Consider the following 25,901-nt stretch of genomic DNA (forward strand, 5'->3'; position numbering starts at 1 on the left):
AACTTGAACGTTACACCGACGATATTGAATGATACAGTGAAGATTAGCATGGACCCTGCGTAAGAATGACAGACACAAATCAAGAAATGGTGTTAACTAAAAGACATTGTTTAGTAGGAAGGTGTATCCCCTCTATCCATGAGGTGAAAGGTTCAAATTCAACAAAAGTTGCAGGCGTCATTTTGAATAAAATGACAAAACCGAATCTAGTATCCATGCATTGATAGCCTATACTTATTGCTTTGGTACGAGGCGGGTATTGATTCCGTATTAGCTTGTAACAATTTTAAGTGATGAGTACAAAAAATTGATATTTTAACATGATATATGATATCATATACGAGCATATATGTTTCGAGTTTGATATGTAGATTTGGGACACGTTAAGTGAGTTGCGTAGGAAGCTGGGGACTTGCTCATAAACGATTCTGATAATCATGAGTCATGTCTCTTCCCCATAGACGTCAATGCATACTGTGTTGCGTACAAAGTAATAGATTATCATACGAATATATAACGTATTTGCATTTGAATTTCATGTGCTGGGAGATCAAGCGAATACTGCTACGGAAAGAGAACACGAAGATGAAAAAGAAAAATAAAGCGAAGACAGCAACACGCAAGAAACAAGCGAAAAAGAGAGATGGAGAACGCAAAACCAAAATGAAAAAAAAACACAAGCCAGACTGTACCACAAACAAAACCAACTGTTTTAGAACATAGCTAGGTATATGTATGTATATGTCCTGATCATCAAAGTTACCTTGGAAAGTCTAATTCAAGTGAGAAAACATGGTGGTTGGTTTTTTTTTTTGGCATTTTATGATATGTAATGAATCATTTATATTGAATTTTGTTAATATATATGATCAAATCAAAGTATGAAAAGTGTAGTTTTGATATACTAATTAAGAGAGAATCATTTAGTCTAATTCGAATCAGACCATTGAAATATGATAGTTTTCTACATATTATGACAAATAAATAATAGAGTCTCAGAATAATACACATTACTTCCTCTTCTTCTTCTTCATCATCGCCTACATAATGTACACTCAATTCGGCCCGATCACCCCTCGGAGTTGTTCAATCAACTTACTTTTGGCCGCCGGATCCACCTGCAACAAAACAAAACATTAAACTACTAAACAGCTAACATACATTCTCGTTTTTATGTTCGCAAATGCAAAACCAATTACCTCTTTCAAAAGTGCAGCCAGGCCCAGCGGTAAAGCTTCCAGATCCGATGGTGAACCACCGATCTTTAACAACTGATTCGAAACCTTCTTTGCACGTAACTCGGTTAACTTGGCGGTGTAATTCTTGGGGTCATCTTTCCATGTGAAAAACGCGTCGTCATCAACCCACAAGTCTTCACTTTCCGTTTCCAAATACCATTTCTTAATCATATCATAAGCCGACTTGTAGGTAAGTGCGTCGCCCGCAGCCTCACAGATGCTACTGATTAAAGAAGCCTCGGCCAGCCTACGCCTGAGCCTTTTGTAGAAGAAAAACCGAGAAACTTTCCAGTCAACCACCTTTTTGACCACTCCCTTCTCAGCCATTCGGAACGATGTGTCATGAAGCTCAGCGAACTTTGTAGCGATCTGAGTGTAGATCGGTAACAGCTGTTTCTCACGAGCTTTTATCTGGTCAAAGACAGTTTGATCGTATTTCGATGCTTTAAGTTTCTCTTTAAGGTTTTGGATTTGCGGGTCTAGTCGAGACATACAATCCAACAACTCTCTGTTACGGAATTTGATTTCAATCATTCCTTCGGGTTCAAGAACGTTTCCTTTTGCGGTGGTTTCTGCATACATTTCAATGTGGTCTGAGTTAATCCGACTATCGACAACCACCCATGCTCCTCCACGAAGTTCACCGGTTTTCGGGATGTAAACGAAAACCGGCTGTTTATACGTTCTAAGATTCTCAACGATTGTCGAACCCGCTTGTAAAATTCCTTCAAAAAGGTCCCGTTGACCCGCCGAAAACCCCCGCCAGTTAGCCATGATGAAAAGCGGGAGCTCTTCTCGGTTGAAGTCCATTATAGCTTGAGCCGTTTTACTAGCGGAGTCTGGGAACCACACCTGCCCGGCTTGCGGGACCACCCGTTCATGTGAGTCAAGCTGCCCAGGATCCGCAGGTATGATCTGCATCACGGTTTGTGTCTCGACAGCAATGACTCCAACTGGGATCCCACCAAGTTTGGCCCGGCCCGTAACCACTGTCCTGGCCCAACCCTCCAACGTCTCCACAAAACTGTCCCGGTCAAATATCCCACCGACCCATTTCCCATCCACCATCCCACAAACAGCCGCCCGAGGGTCACATGAGTTCTCGGGCAGGTACTCCACGGGTCGGTCCACCGGGTCCACAGGCGCCAAAACAGGAAGAGGGCCACCTACAAAAGGCGGAACGAAACTCAACCAATTCAAGATTGCAGAAACACCTTCAAGATCATCGGAAACCGTTAAATGAACAACACCGTTTGTCCCCATAATTTTCGGGCCACCGAGTTGCATTTGCGAGCTGTAAACCTCTCGGCCCAAAAGCTTGTTTAGGGCCGAAAACCCGGTTAAAATAATCGGTTGGTCAAGCCGTTGTATGCAACGCATACCCAAACGGGCTAAATAAGCACCAATCCCTACGGTTCTTCCCGTCACGTATGTTAATGTAAACGTTTCTTTATACGCTTTGGAATACGCACCAGCAATTGCCCCGCTACCGCTTAAATTCTCAACCCCTAATCCATCTTCTTTTCCTACGATTGTATCAATAACCCATCTTGATTCACCACTTTCAAGAGTTACTTCATGAGCAATTACTGACGATTTAATACGACTATAATCTTCCGGAGTCAGGTACAAATACTGGAAGCCTGAATCCGGGTTTGACTCATCAGACCACCCAATTCTAAAGCAGGATCGGACCTCCTCAGCAGCCCCGATACGGGCTCCTGAGTTTGCCGCCAGGTAGATTAGGGGCAGTTTCTTGGCGCAAGCCAGATCAGTGACAGCTTCAAAAAACGCGTCCTCAACTGGGCCAAATGACCCGTTTCTGAATGTAACATCATTTGCAACCACCAAAATTGTCCTCCCGTTAGGAAACTCAGGGGTGCAGAGTTTCATGGTCCAAGCCACCATGCCCACATTGTTTAGGCCCGGCTCACGGTTTACCGGCACAAGTGGTGTACCCCATGAGCCTCCTGGGTCAGCGAACATGAGTTCAGTCGCGCTTACAAGTTTACCCTCGGGCTTCGTATCATTAGGGAGTTTCGATGACCATATATTCTCAAGGGCTGCTTCAAATGCCTGCAGCAATCGATAAGAACAAGTACTTATATATTAAAATATGCACATAAAAAACATAAAAGGGCAAAACGGTAACTATACCAGTGCAAAGTCATAGCAGTATGTAGTATTGCTTTTCCTAGCCAAAAGACGTTTCTGATCAAGTAAACTCAAAGGCTGAGAAGGTGCGTTTACAGGTACACCGTGTAATGGGCCTCCTGTCGAGATAGCATGATAAACCACCTTTTGTTGAGCATTATCTTCAACTTCCCTATACACCTAAAACAACAAAACAAAATTGCTAACAATCAGTTAAACCTTACGCAACAGTGTTGTGAAATGACTAAAATACCCTTCTAAACAACTTACATGTACAATGCAGGTATGACCGGTCACATTGGTGACCACAACCCTCCATGCACCGTTGACCTGACCAGAAGATGAGGACATGCAAAGCTTAACCTCCCACTCAAAAACACCTAACCGATGCATCTTTACACCAACCATAGAGTGAATTTCACGAGCCAACTTCACCAGAAGTACCTCAACCACACCTTCTTCCGCACCAGAATCTACATCCACCCTCCTGCACACACATTATAACTGTAAACAAACTGACAGGCATATGTTGTTAGGTAAAAAAAGGGCGGTGGGTACTTACTGTGAGAACGGAACGAGATCGTTGATATGTTGTTCCTTCAAAACGTAGAGGTACATATGAGCGTGATCAGACTTAACAGTAGCATTATGAACATGAAGTTCCAATTCTTCCATAGCCGTCACTAAAGATCTCAAAATACTCCTTGATGTATACGACAGATTCAACTGAGACCGAGGTCCTGCAACTTCTGAACCCTGGTATCCCGAGGGTGAAAACCATTCTTTCGTCGGTTGTCTTACAAGCGTCCTGAGAAACATTCTTTGAAAAGGAAGAGGTTTTGCATCAATTGTATACATGTGCCATTGTCTGTCACGTGACGGAGTGTATTTTATGTTCTTGTACCCCTTAAGTTTATCCTGAAACGAGAAAAATATATTTATAATTCATGGACATGCATGTGCCCCTAATATTATTATTTAAGCAAATATAACAAATACAAACCAGTTCAAGATAAATCGATAATGGAGGTTCCAGGTGGCGCAGTAAAGGCTCTTCTACATAATAATGATTCGTTTCTGACCAATGAAATGAGTGTCTCATCGGGCCCCTACCTTCATCTCTTTGTATTATACAGCTTATAACATCATATCCTGCATTTTTCAGGCTCGAACTTACTTCTTTATCTTTAAGTATTTTTGCCAATCGGTTGACTCTCTCTTGAGCCTGATCCTCATCCCCACTGCAAATGGTTGACCAGATAATAAGTCAACGTACCATCAAGCATGTCTTTTTAAAAATAAATAATAACATACCTGTCTTGAAGCAAACTCATTTGGTTGTTGATGCCAGCCAACGCGATGTGCATCATATTACCATGGTTAGTACGGCCCGCTAACCCGTTATGACTTTGACCTTGAACGCTATGGGCCGTTTCTTTAAGGGCTGCACTTATCACATCGGGCAAAAACTGAAGAGATTTAATGATAACCATAGCTCCCCATTTCTTGTCAACCAATGGTGTTTCGGTCGTTTCATCATCAAAAGCATTTGGCTCCCCAATATGCCCTTCCATGAATTGCCACGAAGCAATAAGTCCAGCTCTGTGCCATTGCATTCTAACACTCCCCTTCACAAGATATGGCTAACAATAGACACAAAGTAAAATTACTCATTTGCGCCTTGTTTATCAATTTATGAGTAAACTCAGTAATATACCTGATATAATCTTCTAACATAGGTCTCAACAACACGCCTTTGAAGGGTGTGATCACTATGGTCAAAGAGACCAACAAGAGCATCTTCAACTGCCAACGGAGCACTCACAATATCCTCCATTCTTTCATTAATTGCACTTTTTCTTTTAGGGGTATCGATGTTTTCCCCTTCTTCAGTAAACATTTCTAGTTCGGAAAGGCTTCTAGCAATACCTGAACGAAGTTCACTTAGTTTAGTTTGTTCCAACAATTGACTTGCCTTCAATGCTAACTGTCAACAAGCACAAGATCAGTTTAAACCAAACCAAAAGATACGAACTTAAACAATTTAAACAAGACCAGTTTAAACCAAACCAAAAGATACGAATTTAAACAATTTAAAAGACGATATTAACCTCAGAATAATTGGTGTGGTTGAGTGTAGAAAACCGTATGAGTTTCTCTCTATAAGGAGCCGGATTAGGGTAAACCAAATGCTCCATCAGTCTTAGTATCAACTTGTTTTTACTCTTAACACCCTGTACGAAGATTATTATTGGTAGTTGAAACAAAACAAAAAAAAAACTAGAGGTCAGGATTCAACCCATTTAAAAGGAAACATGTGAAACACATAGACAGTTTCCCAATTTGTAATTTTTAGAAATTAATACCTTCTAAATAATTTTGTTCAAAAGAATAAAATTGGCACTTAGATAATAAAATCTTGGTTGTCATATCTGACATACTATATACCTGATGAGAAAGCACAATGTCCACAATTCTTAAGAGATCTTTTTTGTATTGCAGTCGAAGACGTTCAATAACATCAGCCTGTAAAGAAAAGTATTCCGTTTTAATACAAAATGTAACTGAAATATGACAATGAAAGAAAAAAATGTGTCACATTTAAGAAAATGAAAGAATATATATGAAATTAGTACGTTAAGAAAGCACCTGAATATTGTCACTAAACAATTCTTCAACGGATAAATACTCTTCAAAAAGTGCATGAACTATCCCTCGTGCATGACTCTCTCTACCACCTTCATATGACTTAACAAGACTCATTAACGGTTCAATGAGTCTTTCTTGGGCAACTCTCTCTTTTTCTGAGTAAGATCCAAGGTGGGTCTATACAAAAGTACAGTATTAAGTAAATTATATATTTGAACATAAAAGGTCAGAAAAGAAGTATTTGATTTTAAAAAAGAAAAAACTAACTTCCAGAATGCTCCTTAACACTTTGGCAGGAAATTCGATAACTTGTTGAATGGAAATTCCTTCATACTCCTTATACTTCGATTCCAACTGTTATACAAGTATACAACAACTGAAAATTAGCAAGAAAAATTAAAACAATAAATGTAAAATAAAAACAAATATAATTCCAAGAAGTTAATTTGCCTTGGCTTTTAGATCTTTAGGAAGTCGATTTGCTAGAACTGCAAAGCATTCTTGCCATTGAAGGAAAGGAAGCTCAGGACTATCCAGACAAAGAAGCAGGTTTTGTACAACCTAAATCAAAGATCAACCATGTTAAACAAAAAAAAAAGATTCATATGGGATGTTTAGACGGAAAAGAAAACAATTACTTCATCAATATTGTGATCATAGCCTGCAAGTATCATGCGAGCAGCATTTAGAGTTGCAGCACATTTCTGATGAACTTTGTCTGACATGGCGGTTGGCTGGCCTAGAGCAGGAAAGCTTCCATGAAAAGGTTCTGCTTTTCTTACAGCTGAAGGGTCATCAAGATCAAGCGTTGCTATAAGCTCACCAGCCTACAGTTTGTATTTTTCAAAAAATAAATAAATAGTAAAAGGTTCTATAAACAGTAGATATGACGAGGATATCTTAAGTCTAACCTGCATGGCTTGACCTTCAGACATTTTAAATTGTATAACTCCAGAAGCGGGTGAAAGAAGGGGCATACACATCTTCATAACTTCCACCTCAACATAAGGTAAGTCAGCATCAACATGGCTACCATCTGGGACTAAATACCTTAGAAGCTTGCATGGTGTTTCCGCCACCAATTTGGAAGGATCATGATCATTCTACATACAATTTATCCGAATTTAGCATCAATATTAGCAATGAATAAGTAGATGTGGAAAAACGGACGGGTCTGACTGGTTGGTTGACCTACAACCTGCTAGACCCAAATGGCCAGTCTCTTAACCTGATTTTATTTTATTTTACCATTTAAATCCAATCATCCATAAGAAAATGGGTCGACCTTCATAACAAATAAATGTAAAAGTAAAGTAATTGAAAGTGTAATTGTTGGCACCTGAAGCAAGCAAGTTCTCCCATCAATTAAGAGACGAGTACCGGCTGCTTCTTCCTCTGCGTATATAATATGGCTATTTCCATCCAACTGCAATATGAAAAAGTCTTGTTTTAAAATTTTCACTTTGTAGCAAGGGTGTTTGGATGCATGTTTATGTGAGTTATGTGAAACATGGAGCAATAGTTTTTATAAAATCGAAAAGTAAAACAAAACATGTACCTGCATCAACAAACCCCCATCACGTAGAGTATGTATTTCTGCTTCGATTTCAGATTGATTCATTCTCAATCTATAACTTCCTGGTCCTCTTTTCACCATATCAATCTAACAAAAAGTAAACCTATATCATACCGAAGGAAAAAAAGGAATCCAAAAACAACCACCACTTATAATGTTACTTACCGTGTATCTACTACCCTCGATATTCAAAATAACTTGAGAGTTGACCAAGGATATATGCTGCAAGTACAAAAACACAAATCAGCAAAGTGCTTTCTGAGGTCAACAAAAGTCAATGGTAAGCCAAGATACCTTAGGAGGGATTTGACCCTTTTCCAGATAACCAACATAATCCGATACCATGGCTGCACTTCTAGCAGCAGCTTTCTGAGGTCAACAATAAGACAGAACATTAAAAGATGATGGATCTAGAAACCAAAACATACTTTTAACAAGTACTTACATAAAGAGCTCCCCCAACTACCGAAAGATACCATGGGGGCCTTTCTGCTCTAACCCGCATTGCGATTCGGCTATCTAACCACCCTGTGTGTATTTTGTTTTCTCTGTAATCCGGAGCCTTCAAACAAAAAAAAATGTAAAAATTAATTAAAGAAAAATAAGAAACTTATCAAATTTTCCACGCTTAAAACTGTGAACATGTAGAAGTAATTTGTTATGATACTTTACTTCATAAATGTTAGGTGTGTTCTGTATATAACTATTAAACATTTTCTTAGCTACATATCTATTTTAATTTGTACGGAAACAAAATGGAAAGTAATCCCAAAATGCTCACATGTAATAGATCAATTGTATAATCAACATTAGTACGAATTTCGCCACGAATTTGGATTTCCTTCAACCCAAGAACCATATTTGCAATAGCCAACTGTCTTGACTCTCCAAATGCAAAAACATGACCTGAGGGATAGAACAAAACCATACACATTTTAGCGAAGAATCTTGACTTATTAAATTCGATTTTCTTACCAAATTGAGAATCTGAGAATTCATGAATGCCTCCTCCTGACTGCAAATTTCAATCACAAATATAAAGTTGTAAACAGAAAATTAAATAAAAATAATATAATTCAAGAACAAGTCTTACCTTGACAGAAAAGTATGCCCACACATTTGGCTTGCTTTTAAAACTTAGCTCCTGAAAAAAGAATTTCAAATGAAGATGGTAAATAAGGCATAAAATGTTTGGAATAGTTTATATCCCTCCAAAAGTTCAAAATTTCATATTTATCCATTCACTTGTAAAACAAAAAACCAGTTACTTATATAACAATATTTGCTGAGATGATTAATAGTAATAACATTCGTTTCTTATTCGTTTATTAAATACAAGCGAATCTTGTGACTAACTGGTTTAATTTTATTTGCTATGGAATAGAAAATAATGATAACAGGAGTGCTACGAAAGAATAGAAATGATATTATGAGATTTAGAAGAAAATATACAAAGTAAATCCAAATATTTAGGGGTAACATAGTCTTTTCACAAACCTGTACTTTCCCACTAGTGGGCTTAAAACCATCATCTGGATCCTCACTTGTTACACGAACAGCAATACAATGACCCTTTGGTCTAACTGACTCTGCTTGGTCAAAGTCAAAAGGGGTTGCAAGAGCCGATGTTTTTCTCCAAGCATCATAACCTCCACTATTGTCCATCCCATAAAACCGTCTAATTTCTAAACCAAAAAGACATGTATATAAAATCATGTAGAAATTTCACAAATGCATACAGCAAATAGTTGTTAAACTATATTCGACTTTTTAAACCATCATTGTTGACTTTCGTTATTTTCTTGCATGAATGCAAATTATAGTGTGTTTTATTACCATTTCCATGATAGTTAGTTTGTTTTCAGTTATAGAAAGTTTATATTTATTATTACCTGGAATTTGCCAAAGTGGAATTCCCATTCCAACCGCAACTTGTGCTGCGGGTAGATTAACTTCTGCTATCCACTCGGTGACAGGATGCTCAACCTGAAATATATAATTAAAAAGCATTTATGCATCAATAATATGCAAAAATTGTATGCATGTATAAAATGAAACATCGATTTACAATAATAAAGTATACCTGTAAACGAGGATTAAGCTCCAAAAAGTAATAATCACCAGTTTCCATACTGTACAAATACTCTACAGTGGCAGCTCCAACATAATTAACCGATTTTGCTAATCTTCTTGCTGCTTGCTCAAGCTTCCTTATCGTGTCAGGTGGAGCTACGGTTATTGGCCCTTCCTCGATAATCTTGAAAATACATATATAACTATATCAAGAACAAGGTAAAACTAAATAAATGAAAAATAAACATGTATGGTTCTCAAGCTACCTTTTGATGTCGCCTTTGAACACTGCAATCACGACTATGCAAAGCTGCTACATTGCCATACTGATCACACAACAGCTGAACTTCTAGATGCCGGCTCTGTTTTTAAAAATTATTTTAAAAAATATTATAATATATTACGAGTTGCAAATTAAGGGCGTATTAGTAAATAGCATGTTTCCTCACCTGGGAAGCAACTTTCATTATGAATATAGGGGAACCAGGCACTTCACCTTGAACTTGCTTGAAAAGGGCCTTAACTTCTTCGTCATTGTGAACCTAAAGTATTATAAACAAAATACGGGTTTTGACTTTAGAAGTCATTGGCAACTGTGTTGACTTTTGAAGGTCAAATTTTGAATAATTTATTAAACTTAAAGGGGCAAACCTTTCTTATGCCTTTGCCACCTCCTCCCCATGATGCCTTAATCATAGCTGGATAACCAATAACTTGACAACTGGCAATTGCTTCTTCAGTTGTATACACACAAGCTTTTCTATATACATCATCTGGGATTGTGGACAAGCAGCTCTCCACAGGAATTTTCACCTAAAGCAACAGTTATTAATTAATAAAAGGTATAAAGATGAGATTTCAAAGAATAAAAAGGCATAAAATTGATTTTTAAAGAGAACATGCATAAACACAATTTACAACTTAATAATAAAGCACTTGAATTTGCTTAAACAAAAAATTTTCTATTTTTGCATAATTAACCTTTCAAGTTTTCAAAAATAATGAAAGGGTCCTTTTTTATATGACTAAGCCATAAGCTTTCTAAAAAGGACCTTTTCTTTATGGTTTAAAAAATTCAGGGACTTATTCATTCAAAATTGATTTATAAAGTTATAAACTATAAAGATGCAATCTTTACAGTCATAGAGGCATAAAGATGCCATTTTAAAACCTAGCAAGTAGCAAGGCATGATTTTCAAGAGAATAAAACACATAAAGATGCCATTTTGAAGAATATGAAATAATAAAGATCACTAAAAAAGGCTATAAAGTGGCAAAATAATTACATGAGAACCACTCCATGGAAGTGTTGGTACAGAAGCCGCCTGTGCAATCAAAGAAGAACCGATTTTATCTCCTAAAGCGGCCATGGATAAAGCGGGTGGCCCAAGAAAGATAATTCCTTTCGCCTCCAATGCATCCGGTAGTTCAGGGATTTCAGATGCATGACCCCAGCCCGGCCAAACAGCATCAACATGTGTTATCTCAGCAGTCTGAAACATGGTTTATCATTCGGTAACTAAACAAATAAATCCGGAATCAAAAAACAAAGCCTGCATACCTCAACAATGAGCTGCACATTAGCATAATTGTTATTGTTTGTACCACCCGGGACTTCAACAAACTGATCAGCAATTCTAATATGCTCTGCATTTATCCTCATGTCTTCTGGAGTCGCCATCGCCACCAATAAAATTGCTTTTTCTGAACCAAATGTTTCGTAACTCCATGTTCTCACACTTCTAATAAACTTTACAGCCGCCATTCCGTTATTTGCAATCAGAATATTATGAATGGGCTTATTTCCACCAAGTGCATAACAAAATTCATCAATGGCAGATCTACTTGCAGAAGACCTCAACGAAATGGAGCCGTTGATGTTGCCCGCGCCGTAATTAAAACTTCCATTCAAAGGCATTCTCTGAACTTCTGACATGTTCCCACTGCCAAACAGACCATTCAACCTTTAGAACAGCATTAATTTGACTTTTACAGGCTTTCTTTGAATACTGAAACTCATATTGAAAAAATCAACAAAGTCATGAAGGTATGTATGATTTATTGTACTTTAGTGCTCAGGTATGAAGTTGAATACTAAATTATTAAGTAAAATTGATGTCATGAGATTATTTTATATTCAAGTGATCCAGCCTAAAAGTGATCCAAAATTAGCTTTTTTTCTTTCTAATAATATAATACTATATATTTAGCCAATTCAAATCCAGCTGATGAATACAAAATCTGAGTGAACAAAAGTAACCAAACAGAATCCATAAAAGAAAAAAATAACAAACAGAATACTACAAGTCAATTAAACAGCAGAGTTAAAAAGATTGAAACTTGAATCAGTAAGATCAATCAACTAATAAATCCCCAGAAAAAGAGAAAAAACTGACCGTGAAGAAGAATTTGCAGCAGAATAGAAGAAAGTGAGTTGAATTGATGGAAGAGATGGGAGTGAATAAAAATTGGGGTGGAATTAAGTGTGATTTGGTTGGGGGTTTGGTTATGATTTGTTGGGTTTGGTTGGTTATCGGTGAGGCGCCTTAAATATGCATAAACAGCAAGGGGACCCCAACACAAGACCACGTGACATGGGTGACCAACCTCCACATCTATCTGTGTATTATGATTGACTTCAAAGTTGCACCACACACATTTAATGATTGCATCTCCAAGACCAATCATTATACTAACTTTACTTACCTGTTGTTTAAACTATCATATCATGGCCGGTTTTCTTCTTACTTGTTTCTAACTCTATCCATATACATGTCACATATCACAACAACAAAAGAGTCGTGTATGCTCTGTACACTAGAGTTGATTTTCAAATTAAAAAAAAACGAAACACTTGTCTTCTTTTGATAAATAAAATTGCAGTTTTCAATCCGATTTTCAAAAATATTGTTATATTCCTCTGCAGATGCTACTAGTCTAATTCTCAAATAATCTAAAAGTTTGAATTTCATACTTCATGGTTTGGAGTTATGATACACCATATTATCTACTTGTCACACTCATACTAACTGATAAAGCACATAACCGATAACCCGCTTATAACTTGTCAAACATGTATGACTCTTTTAAAAAAGGATTAAACGGGTCGTATTTGAGTTGACCCGAATTAGTGTATTTGCATGTGTGTTAAGTTGAACTATTTAACCCGAATAATAATATGGGCAAGGTTCATGTTGAACATTTTAACCCGACACAACTAACACCCCAAGACTGATAACAATAATATTCTCATATACAACAATTAGTTTCCTTTGAAAGTGGACATCACAACAAAAGAGTAAAAATATTAATAATTTAGTTGCACAATTCAACCCCTTTATGAGGTAGATAAACCTTGACATGTTAAACCGAACATGGTTTTAAACCCATATATGGTTATCTAACCCACCTTTGGTGTAATCATCTAGCTAATATAACACAAACTAAACATTTAAACATAACTAACAAATTACACTAAATACATAATATATACCTTTGCACTCGGGCCTCTTCTTCTCTAAAGAACACCGGAGGTTCCTGCAAATTAGTAGTCTCATTTTTATAAAATATTTTATAAACATGAAGAGAATGGTAGTAAATATATATAGAAATGAACCTTGCCATAACGTGACACCATATCTTGGAGTGGTGCAATTCTTTCTCCAAATCTCTCCTTCTTGGCCTTTAAAAAAGTAACACCAAAACCAAATAATTAATTAATAATTAATTAAACCCTAAAAGAAACCCTAAAACCAATATTGTAATTTAGAAATGATTATACCTTTGCATGGGTAGGCGAAGATGTGTTTTCGAGGCCGGTGGTGAGGAAACTGTAGGGAGTAACAGCGCACCGGATGTTGCGTTTGGTCTGCGAACAAATAAATAAATTAGAAAGAATGGATGGATCATGGATGGATGGGCATTGGTATATGGTATATATATAATTAAGACTTAATTACATGATGATCTCTTGATCGGGTGGCAGGTGGTGGTGCATCCTGATCGTTTGATACATGATGATCAGTGGTCATCATCTGAGAAGGAGAAAACTTGAGCTTGAGATCAAACACTTTGAGATTCATAGCTAGCTAGCTACTGCTGCATTCAGCTAGCAGCCGATATATGGATGTGTAAGAAAAGAAGAATGTTTCTTGCAAAGAATAGGTCACATATATATCATCATGTAAACCCTAGCTAGGATATCAAGTAATATTGCGGCCCATCAGCAAACCAAATCAAATCATGTGCTCCAATATTTTAGGAGAGTGTTTGGACTAAAAGCAACTATACTACTCACTCTTGACGTGATCAAAAAGGAATGTTGGAAAAATATTATTATTATTATTATTAAGAGAGTGATATTAGGAAAATTTTGTTAGTTTGTTTCTTGTTAGTTTGTTTTGTGGTGGTGCATATAATAAGTTATTGGGAACCCATACCCGATTATAAAAACTCATTCCAAACCTGTCGAGCAGTGCCGGTTCTAAGAAGACGGAAATTTTTTTGGGCCAAAGGCCGGCTCTACTGTCGAGTATTCATCGGGTATACCCGTTAGTTTAATAAAAAAATCAATCGGATTTTAATAGTACATAAACTAATCAAAATCAAAAAATAATTATAATAAAATATCCACTTCAACCAAAAGCAGAAGACGATAAGTTCATCTGATGTGACCATGAAAATGGAGGAACTAGGAGGTATATTTTGTTAACTAGAATGGCAATTGGAAACTGGTCGATAAGCCATCCCAATCAAGTCGAGTTTCGCATATTCCTATCGGGTTCGGGTTTCATTACCATCTCCCTAGATCTATAGTATACGAATTATGAAATTAAGCTAGAAAGACAAAATAACACTAGGTGGTGCTTGGTACGCAAGGTTGATGGACATAATGAAATTAACCATTATGAGGTATTAAAAGGGTGTTTGATTATAAAAAATCTCATTTCATATGCACACATCATAACAATTTCCTTTTTGCAACCTTTGTTTTTGTTTTTTTTTTTATTTTTATTTCATTCTCTTTTTCACCATAATTTTTCAACACCATAACTTGATCGCCACCACAACCACCATCCGTTGGCCATCAACTAACCATCACTACCGCTATCATCGTCGCCTGACCACCATTCTCATTGCCGCCGCTTGACCACCACTGTTGCCATCATTATCACTTTTTACTTTGGTAAATTTTCTTTATTTTGAGACATGGATATTTTTCTCATTTGTGTTTCATTATCACTTTTATCATATCAATCACATAACATAAAGTAATGATTAATTCCATCACCACAGGTTAACCAAAAATGACAATCAATTGAAATGCTCATGATCTATATGTATATATATACACTTTGTTTGTCGTATTTGTTTATGTCAGTTAATTAGTTCCTCTTCACTATACATGGTGATCATGTATCATATAAATTAAATAAACTAATATTTATATATACATGTTTTCAAGTCCCGAATCAATAATCAAATGCGATGTAAACAAATAACTCTTGTTTATTAATCAGAAAATCTAACTCAAAAAATGATTACAAACTCTCAAACCCTAACTCGGTTTGACTCTTGATGAACCATAACTTGGTTGCATCAACTTCATGACAATCCCTAATTGATTACAAACTCTCAAACCCTAGCTCGGTTTAATTCTTGATGAACCCTAACTTGGTTGCATCAACTTCATGACAATCCCTAACTTGGTTGTTGATGTGCTAAAAGTAATCAAATAATTATTAACTAAATTATGCCAATCTAGACACTAAGTAATACTCTAGACTTTTTAAAACTCGACTAAACTATTAACCGACAAGTGAACCGATCGACTCTAGTAAAGCTAAGTAAGTCCGGATATCGAACTCACGAGACTCTTTAAATGACGTAAATTAACTAATTAGACTCAATTGACCGACACGACTATCTATGTTATAATTATTAAAGGGGGTTTTAAATTACTAATAATTAAACTAATTAAGGTGTTGTTTGGTTCATTCAGATCTGAATGAGTCAGATCTGAATGAGCATCTGTCCCATTCAGCAACAACAGTAAGTCTGAATGATTCAGACCTAATTTTAACCATTCAGATGTTTTTTATTTGGAACCAAACAGTCTGAAGTCTGAATGAATCAGATGTTTACATCTGAATGGTTCCATTCAGATGTAAACAAACAGTCCCTAAGAAAAGACAAGTAAACAAAACACAAGACAGATTAACTTGACTAAATCAGATGATGATAAAAAAACCACCTAGGCTTGAATCCCCCTAAATTGCAGTTATCAATTAGCTGGAAAATACTTGTTATTGAACTGGATCATAAATTAGACACTTAAAGGAAAACCCGAACATGACCCATGACCCTTCTCAAGAATACACCTATGGGTTTCTAATAAGTTTTAAGACACACCAGTTTTATATATTAAACTACCTTACGGTTAATTAAATAATTATGAACGAGTACCTTTATAATGAAATTCTACCTTACAGAGCGGAAATCAAAGGTAGTTTAATAACTCAATTAACTCGATAGACAATGTTAATCAATAAAACTTAGACGGACTCCTTACGAAAAAACTAAATATAGCAATCTTAACAAAAGAGATCTAACAAATAACCTATCACCTTACAGCTTTTTAGGTTAGCAGCACACTTGTATTTGTTTGACTAATATTATTCCTATGATCTTATTGCAAATCAATCATAAACTAGTCAAGAACACACAATATGATCTAACAAAATCCTATTATATGACATACAATCACCAAGGAGAATGTGGAATAATAAAATTCATCAAACAAAATCAAGCACACATATGCATCAATTAAATAAAATCAAACATTTTACTGATTCATAAAACCATAACGAAAAGTATAATCCAAATAAAAATCAAAGTTTCACGAAGGTTCATCAATAGCCTAGACAGTCTATAATGTTTAGCCTAGCATCGGAAAATCAAACAAAATATAATAAAGGAAAACATGGTGAAAAACAGTCAAAACGAAATATTAAAGGCGATAAACCATGTAGTCTTCGATCTTGATCAAGTAGCATTTCACCAGCTGATTCATTGCCTTCAAAACCGTCAAATATTCTAAGCTAAAGAAACTCCAAATTTGGTTGGTATTCGTAGGGTATTTTTCAGGTTAAGGTGTAACATCCCCCAAATTTCGATCCAAATTTGACAAATTAATAAAGTTATAGGATCAATAATAATCTCAAAGATAAGTAATGGGAAAACTTTAAATACGGAAATATAAGAGAAATAAAGAAATAAAAAGATTTTCTAAAGTAAGTCTTCCCACATGAAGGAAATAAGAAAAAGAAACTCCATCCTAGATGGAAAGATGTAACAAAGTGGAAGCATTCCACTTGGGTATAAATAAGAAAAATGGAACCCATCCCACATGGAAAGTGATAAAGAAATGGAAGCTCTTTATAAAGAGTAGAGTTTCCGTAGTTATATTCTTTTATGCTTAGCGTGCATCAAATGGTCCTAGCGGAGGGTGCAGAGCACCCAACGCGCACGCCCTCAGGCTCGGAAGAGGACGATGGCGATGGCGATGGCGATGGCGATGCCGAATGGCGTTGGGCGCAATGTGGCGCTTTGATGGCGCACTTTACACGTGGCGACACGTGGCATGATCTCAAAAAAGGGGGCGTCGCGATACGCGGCACTGTTAAAGAAGAGCCCATCGCGTATCGTGCTGGGACTCAATTTCAAGTATAAAAGGGGAGGGCTACAGCTCATTCTCCTTCACACATTTCCACACACTCTCTCTCTATAATATTTTCTCTCTCTACATCGTTTTGCGTGCCACCGACCCGACAATCATCACCTCGTAATCCGTGTCAATACCCGATGTTTCCTCGAAGTACGTACCGCAGATCACGACGACTAGTGAACATCATTTTGCGTGCCAACCTCGTAATCCGTGCCAAAACCTGACATTCTCTTGAAGTACGTGCCGACAAATCACGACGACCGGTGCACATCGTTTTGCGTGCCAATCTCGTAGTACGTGCCAAGATCCGAAGTTCTGACGGTTTAAGTTTCGATACACGATATAGATTAAAAGTGTTGCCCGATAGGTGATAAATATCTAACTCTGAATACCCGTGTGAGGCAGGAGTTTTGTCTAAGTTGTTATGTTATGATTATAAATGGCTTAGACTATAGTCGCGGGTATAGCCCGAACCTTGATTTCAATTAAGCATAAGATAACTTTTCTTAAGCAAAGGTTATAGTCAAAATAGTATTTCTTTATGACTAAGAAATATAATATTTATACAAGAGATTATAGTTAAGAAATTAATGTTTCTTCTTGAAGAAGAAACTCAGTATAAATGTTTCTTTCTGAAGAAGAAACGAACATATAATTGGTAAATAAAGTAAAGGAATAAAGGTCCAAATGTTTTATATAAACAAATGACTTTATCAATGTTAAAGCTATACAAAACAGGCTAAAGGTCTGAAGCTAGATCGATGATCTAGTTATTTATACAAAGGTTATTCTCGTACTATAGGTCTGAGGTAACAAAACAAGAAGCATAAATCAGAAAAACAGGAATCAGTATCAGAAACTGATTATAAATAGAAAAGGTGAATACGCCCTAAACTTTTACAAACTCTTTTAGAGTCGTAATGTTTGCATAGGATTTACGAATCCTTAAAACTTTGTGTTACAATAATAAGAAACGGACACTCTGATTAAGAGTATACATGTGTCTGGATCCATTCATACATGGTGACTCGGAATTCCCCGAGGCCATGAATATTATCAACATGCCTCTGAAAGTCTACGGGACTGTTCAGAGAAATGATATTGTGTATATAACTAATTGTACAAGGTACTTAGGATAATTTGACCCCAATGTAGTTGGGTGCTTAATGAGTAGTCACAAAGGTATTATTGTTGGTTTCACAAAGGTATTGAAAAGATTTTTACAAAGAGTCAGCGTCATTTACCAGCTATGTGCTGACGTATTTTCTAACCATTTTACAGGAAAACAGAAAGGTTATGACAGACAAGCAAGACAGGATAGAAGATTGGAGAATTAGTCATTAGATGCTATCAGATGGCTCAGATATTTTATATTAAAATATTATAAATAATTATGTTTTCTGAAGATAGGTATTTGAAATGTCAAACGGGTATTTAAACCCGAGTTTTCAATTATAATAATATTATATTTAAGACTTCCGCTGAAAAGAACTTATTTTCTCAAACATGCTTTGTAACATTAAATGGATATTTTAATCCAACATTTTATAAATGAATATTTTATATTAAAAGGCTTCCGCTACTCTGATATGTTTACAAAACAGGTACCAACTATTGGTCACACGCATTGGCCCTAAGTCGGGATGTGACATAAGGTTAAGGGTGTTTATATATTAGAACTGGGCCTAGGACCTGACAAAACCGTGGAATAATCTGGAATGTGGGCTCTAGGCGCCGCGCGACCAGCCTTGGCAAACTTGGTCGCGCGGCGCGACTTACTCCAAAGGGGGTTGGCTTTGGCCGGTCCGATCGGCTATGTATCTGGTTCCTTCCGGTTCAATCCTGATTCGTTCCGGCTTCTCATTTAAGCATATTTTAACTCGTTTTTCGCCCTTTTCAACCCCGTTCAACTTCCGGAACCTACAAAACACAAATATGTTAGTAGTAAACAAAACTTAACTAAAAACGAACAAAAACTAATAAAGTTTTATATAAATCATACAAAGGAAATATATATAAATAACAGTATATTAGTTGTCCCTATTTATAATGTTAACTCCACTTAGCTAACAAGAAACCTAATAACCCCTTTTAATTCTTGGGTTGGGCCTTACATTTGGGCCAAACAACAATTGAGCCAACAACCCCCCCCCCCCCAATTGTTGTTCCCGACACCCCTAGTTTCCTACTCGAAATTGGCGGCTTTTCAACTTCACGCTTGTCATCATTTTCTTTATTCTCCCAAGGCTTTCCATGATTTATTTCAATGTTCTTTGGGCTCCACTAGGCTTAAAGAAACACTTGCTTCGTTTGATCATTAGACGCATTCCCTTGGGCTTGAATCACTTTCGACCACACGTTTAGTTTATTGAACACTCTTCTTTGGACCTTAAATTTTGGAACTTGGATCTTTGATTGGAATCTGACTTGTACTCAGCTTTTCTTCTTTCAGGCCAATTCTTTGAAGATCCCGACCTGCAAAATTCTTCATTCCAATGCTAGTTCGTTGACCGGGACTTGTTATCTTGAGGCTAATCTTTTACAATCGGTTCTTGGTCCTTGTCACCTTTATCAAAATCTTACATTTATTTTAATGGTTAGCAAAGTGTGTTCCATGTGAATCTCGCATCCACCTTTCGTGCTTGACCAAGACATATGATATTGCACTATAGGCTCAGGATGTAGTAGACATCGGTCAACAAACGTTGCTCCCCCGTTTTCCCTTCAGTTAAGACCGACCATTTTTTCCGAATATAAATACAAGATTCATCTCCGAACTTCACATTTCCCGTGACTTGTTCATTCAATTCATAAAATTTCGCTTTATTACCCGTCATGTGATTCGATGCTATGTTGTCAAGATACCAAACATCTTTCTCCGTCGGTTCGATGTTGAAACGCTTTGGAATCACCACATCTTCATTCAGAAAAACTGTTTCTTGATCACCTTTTATCATAAATAAACTTGTATCAATATCATCAATTTTGTTCAAATTAGATTCTTCCTTTTTCTTCATACGTTTCGGACACACAGACGCAAAGTGACCGGACTCACCCCAACGGTAACACTTAACTTGTGACATATCCTTTCTTCTCCATTTACAATCCTTCGTTCTTCTTTGACCTGTATACCTTGACACACGATGTTGTCCATCTCGGTTGTCACAACCATCTTGATCCTCATCCTCTCGGTCATGACCTCCAGTTTCACGACCTCTTCCATGTCCTCTCCCTCGCAGATGTTCCTCAAACGCTTTATGTTTTCCAACAACATCTTCAAACATTATACTATCGACATCAACACTGTGCTCGATTGAGGCTACGAGTTTGAAGTACTTATCAGGAACCGCATCTAGTAACTTCTTCACCAAGACATCTTGCTCGAACACGTGATCTAGACTCGGTGCCTTTGAAACCATACTTGTTATTTTTGCTGCAAACTGATCAACAATCTCGTTTTCTGCCATCTTGAGTTTCTCAAATTCATTTTTCAACATTAGCAATCAAGCATTTTGAACTCGCTCGTCCCCAACATATTATGCATTTAAAGTCGTTCATATTTCTTGGACATTCTTGTATTGGGCAATATGAAGAAGAATATCACCATCCACCACTTGAAACAAAAATGATCTTGTTGTTGTATTCTTCTTCGCATCAATAACCGCACCCTTTTCCGATTGAACAACTTCCCCTAACTCTTGATCGTCCAAAATCGCTTCCACCACAATCGCCCATGTGATGTAATTTTTCCAGTCAACTTTGGAACCTACAACGATATCCCCCGGTCTCTTTGGATTGGATATTCGGATCTTCTTTGTCACCTGCCATTAACGGTGTCGAAACCCCTTGCTTCACTTTGTTGGAACAAATAGAAATTAATCAGCCTGAACAACTTTTTAGAATCGAATTCGTTTACTCGAAAAACACCGGATAAGAAATATCTCTTAAAAATATTTGTGTCAAGACTTGTGTTAAGAATACCTCTAAAAAATAATGGTGTGTAAAAGATTATTAATTCCAAAAGAATATTTCGTAACATGTTGAACTCCTTTTGTTTTCTGTACTATTTTCTTTTATTTAATTGCATACCAAGTACACCAAAAGCAAACAAACCTTCTCGGTTGTCTTCTTCCTCCTAAACAAGCAGATCACAGAAATTTTATTTTTCTTTCTTGTTTAATCGCAAAACGAGAACCAACACAAGTAGATACGAACACCACCTGCTCTCCGATTGTTGCCGCTGGATAACAAAAAAAAATGTCGACACAGTCCGACTAGTCTGCTTTAACAAATAGACCCGATTCGGAAACCCAACCCGGTTCCGATATGGGCCGATAAGCGCTTCTCCTCAAGCCACCGCTCGCCTCCGACCGATTATCGATTTCTTGAACTTGGCTCATGTACCAATTCAAGACCCGGATGGATAATCAAATACAATGTAAACAAATAACTCTTGTTTTTTAATCGGAAAATCTAACTCAACAAACTGATTACAAACTCTCAAACCCTGAAGAACCCTAACTTGGTTGCATCAACTTCATGACAATCCCTAACTGGGTTGTCCATATTTATAATGTTAACTCAACTTAGCTAGCATGTTTTACATACACAATGCTTTTTTCTTTAAAATGGCGCAAATACTCTACGATCCATGATAGTTTTAATCTAGTTACTCGTCAAAGTCTTGCAAGAATTAGCACACTTACTAGAATTTCTCTCTTTTATGCCAATTTAATTATGTTTCTCCATGCCCCAAGTTTCATGTTTTCTACGAAACCGTTTCTTCTTTTTATTAAAGAATACTATTTTAAGTCATCACATAACAAATCTCAGCACTGACTTTTTTCTACTCGTGATGTCAAATACTCAGTAATCATCAACAACAATTTACGATTCAAAATCAACATGATTTGAGAAGCTATTGGATATTAACTTCAAAAGATTGTAACAAAGATGATATGTGAAGAAACACGGATCCAATCCCCGGGTATGGGTCCTGGATCCAATGAGTCCACAGGGTAAGATACGATAATTACTACCAATGATATGAGTATAACTCCCCAAAGTCCAATGACCAGAACCTGCAAAACAGACACAGTGAGCCTCGTTTCAGGAAGGACAAGAGGGGGGTCTTCCTGTAACCACCCTTTAGCATGAGAATCAGTAACGTTCGTAGATAGAGAAAGTACTGAAGTAAACAGATTAAGTGTAGTTAGAATGCAAGTGAGTGAATGAATCAATACCTCATACTGTTTGACAAGGTATTTATAGCCGAAGGATGTAGGAAGATGATTAGGCCAGCTGTCCTCTTCTAGAAGATCTATTAACCACCTGGACGCGTGTCCTTTTATGATCGGTTGAGCTATACGTCCCACGTGCATGAGTATAACAACCCGGACACGTGTTGCCCAATGATAGGACGGATCGCACCCTGGCCATGTGAACGGTTATAACAACCTGGCCATGTGTCCTTTGTTCATTGGCTGATAGGTCACATATTCCTCACGTAACAATCGTGGATATTCTTCTAGATGGAAATTGGTTGGTGACAGCTGTCCCGCTGGCACTTCCTCTAGATCGTTTGGGCGGACTGATGTCCTATCCTGCGGACGACTTTCGAGGGTGCAAGGATGCTTCCGCGCGTGATATGAGGACATTCTTCCTCTATCGTGATATGCGGGTGATCCGTATGCCCCGCGGGTAGCTTATTAGGGGTTCTTCTGTGACCCACGGGTGGTATTTAAGGGTATTTGGGTCTTTTTGGTACCCTACCTCTATAAGTCCCCCCAGTCCAGTGTTTCTTCCGCGTGAGGTCTTTATGCGGGTGAAATTCTGGACTCTAATGAGTTTTGGGGATTTTTGAATTTTGAAGTTTAGGTAAAAATATCTTCTGTTGGTATGGATAATCATGAAAAAAGGACAAGTTGACCACTCGCAGGCGCGTAAACAGATGATGGGACGTTTTTACGGCTGTCACTGTACCCGACTGTGCAGTTTTTTCTCTTTTTCGAATTTCTCGCGTGACGTGGCAATCACTTATTGGGCGATGATCTTCTCTCTCCACTGTTCATATCCCATCGCATTGATTGCGATGAGTATAAATAGTGAGAGATATCTTCTAGTTGAAGTTTTATCGCCTTTATTCCCTGATCATCCTTTTGTTTTTTCTCTGATAAAAGCACTGAACTTTCTTATAACCCTTTCTCCAAAATCATCTGCAATGTCGAATGTTCAGACTGAGTTTGATGAGATAGAGATCTCTTGGGACCATTCAGAATTTGAGAAGCTACTGGAGACGTATGGCATTCCACTGGAATGAGAACCAGAGTTTTCTTCACCGGGGTCGATAGCCAGTCTATCTCCTCCTGGGAAAATGGCTGTCTATGCCGATTACTTTACATGAGGGAATTTTCATCTTCCTTTGACGAAATTCCTTATGAACTTGCTAACCGCTTATGAAATTCACTTGTCCCAGCTACATCCACGTGCTATGATGCGAATCCGACACTATGAATTTGTCTGTATAGCACGGGACTTGGTGCCACATGTTGATCGATTCCCAGTTTTCTACCGTCTTGCTATCCACGATGGTTGGTATTCCTGCCATGGATTTCCTGATCGAAGTGTTGGACATGAGGTCGAGAGGGTGTCCGCCGATTGGCGTAGCAAATTCTTTTAGATTTCTGAGGGCGTAGTACCCGTTGCCATGGTCCGCCGTCCTGCTAACTCTCGTTTTCCGGACATTGTCACAGCTGCCCACGAGGGGCGTGATTGGTTCCGTACCTTAATGGCGGAACCAACGCCAATGCGATCGCTACCTGAGGAAGCCCTGGTGTGGGCAGGCATGAGCTGGTTATGGGCCTTAGAGTTTATGGAGCCAATTTTTGTTGACTTGTATGAGCGTAAGTGACCTCTTTTTGTTGTTTCTTATATTTCTTTCTTTTTTTTTGAAGTACTTCGTGATTAAACTCTTTATCTTTTCAGGTCGAAGCTCTATGCTTAACGCCCTTTTTAAGGATAGAGGTTGCGTCCGACACAGCATCCGAGATGCCGGGGACCTACCTATTCTTGAGAAAACCAAGTCTCGTTTCCTTTTTCCGAAGAAGGTGCGAGCTGAACCTATTGTCTCTAACGCCACCTTTTAGACAGGTGCGTACGTTCTTAATCCTCATCCGCTTATTGCTATTACCTCTGATGGAACGATCACCACTTTATTATCAAGTGATGATGATGGCGATGGTTCCTGTTTCTCCTCCTCGCAAGAGGAGACAGAGTCCGATGTCGATATACCTGAGTCTTCTTCTATCTCCCAATTATTGGCAGAATTAGAGAAGAAGAGAGCTTTAAGGAACCAAACAGGCGTGACGACTGCGGGTGCTGAGGTAGGGCCATCGAAGAAAAAACGAAAAATTCATCGCCCTAAGAAGCCCCAGTACAATCTTGCCGATCGCATCGATACTGTAGAAGGTAAGCAATTATCATTAAACGTTAGGCTTTTTTTTGGAATGTTTTCATCTGATTATGAGTATTTATGTAGATCCATTGATCTTTGATGAAGACGTTTCATAGAAGTTACCCATCTTCACTCCTCATACTGAAAAGCAACCATCTCCTCTTCCGGAAAAAGAGGTGGAGAACAAGCTACCTACTCCGCCAAGTAGCCTTGTGGCGGAAGATCGGCCGACCTCTCCTCCGACTGATATTACTATAGAAGAAAGGGTGCCGATTCCGCCAATTGATACTGTGACAGAGGGAATTAACAACCAGTCTGAAACTGATACTCGCTTTGACTATCTTTTTCAGGCTAGGGGTGGTACTGGTGATCAACAGGACAATCCTGCCGTTAATGAGGAAGGTTACAGGACTGAGGAGTCTCCTCATCGGCCTCTTCCTCAACAGCCTTTTTCGACCCCAGCTCGCTTTAAACCTTCGGGTTCCCGTTATTACGGGGACGCGGGCTTGGGTGCCAAACATGAGTTGTTTGTTCCTCCATGGGGTATTACTAACGGGTCCCGGTTCTCCAATCCTAGAACTTGTATGGATTTTATTGAACACTGTGCGCCACCCGCTGAGATGGCATATCAACGTGACCTTTCTCGCCATGATCTTCACACGAACGTAGCTTATCATCTAGCTAATGCCTTGGCCGGTAGTCAATAAATCTTAAGTGAGTGGCGTACTCTTGGCGGGAAAGTGGGAGAAGCTCGGCAGGCCACCGAAGCTGCTAAGAAAGAAGCTGAGGAGCATCGTATTGCTGCCCAGACTGCTAAGTGGAAACAGGCTGACGCAGAGAATGCCCTGAAGAGTGAGCAAGACCGAAACGCTGACGCTGCCGGCCGATGGTAAGAAGCCTGTAAAAGGCAGAATTCCATTCGTGAAGCTGACCGAGCAAAAGCTCAAAAGGATAAAGACGATTTAGCCCGTGCTCAGGAAGTCAATTCCTCGTTGGAAAATCAAGTGGCCCTTCAGGGTGCCCGAATTCATG

The 25,901-nt window shown here is 38.0% G+C and overlaps 1 protein-coding gene and 1 non-coding gene across 2 annotated transcripts; one reads left to right on the plus strand and one right to left on the minus strand.

Annotated features, from left to right (window-relative positions):
• LOC143630382 (U6 spliceosomal RNA) lies at positions 1-101 on the plus strand. The gene has a single exon (XR_013153152.1). It is a non-coding gene; the product is annotated as a U6 spliceosomal RNA (small nuclear RNA).
• Positions 102-933: 832 nt separating this feature from the next.
• LOC143629938 (acetyl-CoA carboxylase 1-like) lies at positions 934-11,658 on the minus strand. The gene is made up of 31 exons (XM_077099084.1): positions 11,252-11,658; positions 10,977-11,183; positions 10,342-10,503; positions 10,140-10,232; positions 9,957-10,052; positions 9,701-9,874; positions 9,510-9,603; positions 9,115-9,302; positions 8,711-8,761; positions 8,593-8,632; positions 8,399-8,523; positions 8,063-8,179; positions 7,912-7,986; positions 7,783-7,839; positions 7,600-7,704; positions 7,381-7,467; positions 6,953-7,144; positions 6,680-6,868; positions 6,492-6,602; positions 6,309-6,395; positions 6,042-6,218; positions 5,841-5,918; positions 5,504-5,626; positions 5,110-5,379; positions 4,707-5,035; positions 4,396-4,633; positions 3,955-4,310; positions 3,663-3,879; positions 3,396-3,572; positions 1,200-3,314; positions 934-1,118 (listed from the first exon to the last, which is right to left on the minus strand). Exons 1-31 carry the CDS (start codon positions 11,624-11,626, stop codon positions 1,056-1,058), a joined length of 6,768 nt encoding a protein of 2,255 aa, XP_076955199.1. The 5' UTR covers positions 11,627-11,658; the 3' UTR covers positions 934-1,055.
• Positions 11,659-25,901: the final 14,243 nt, after the last annotated feature.

This window comes from Bidens hawaiensis, unplaced genomic scaffold, assembly GCF_021521415.1.
Source record: "Bidens hawaiensis isolate Kalapana, Puna unplaced genomic scaffold, B.hawaiensis_p1.1 tig00000459_1, whole genome shotgun sequence".
Classification (NCBI taxonomy): Eukaryota; Viridiplantae; Streptophyta; class Magnoliopsida; order Asterales; family Asteraceae; genus Bidens; species Bidens hawaiensis.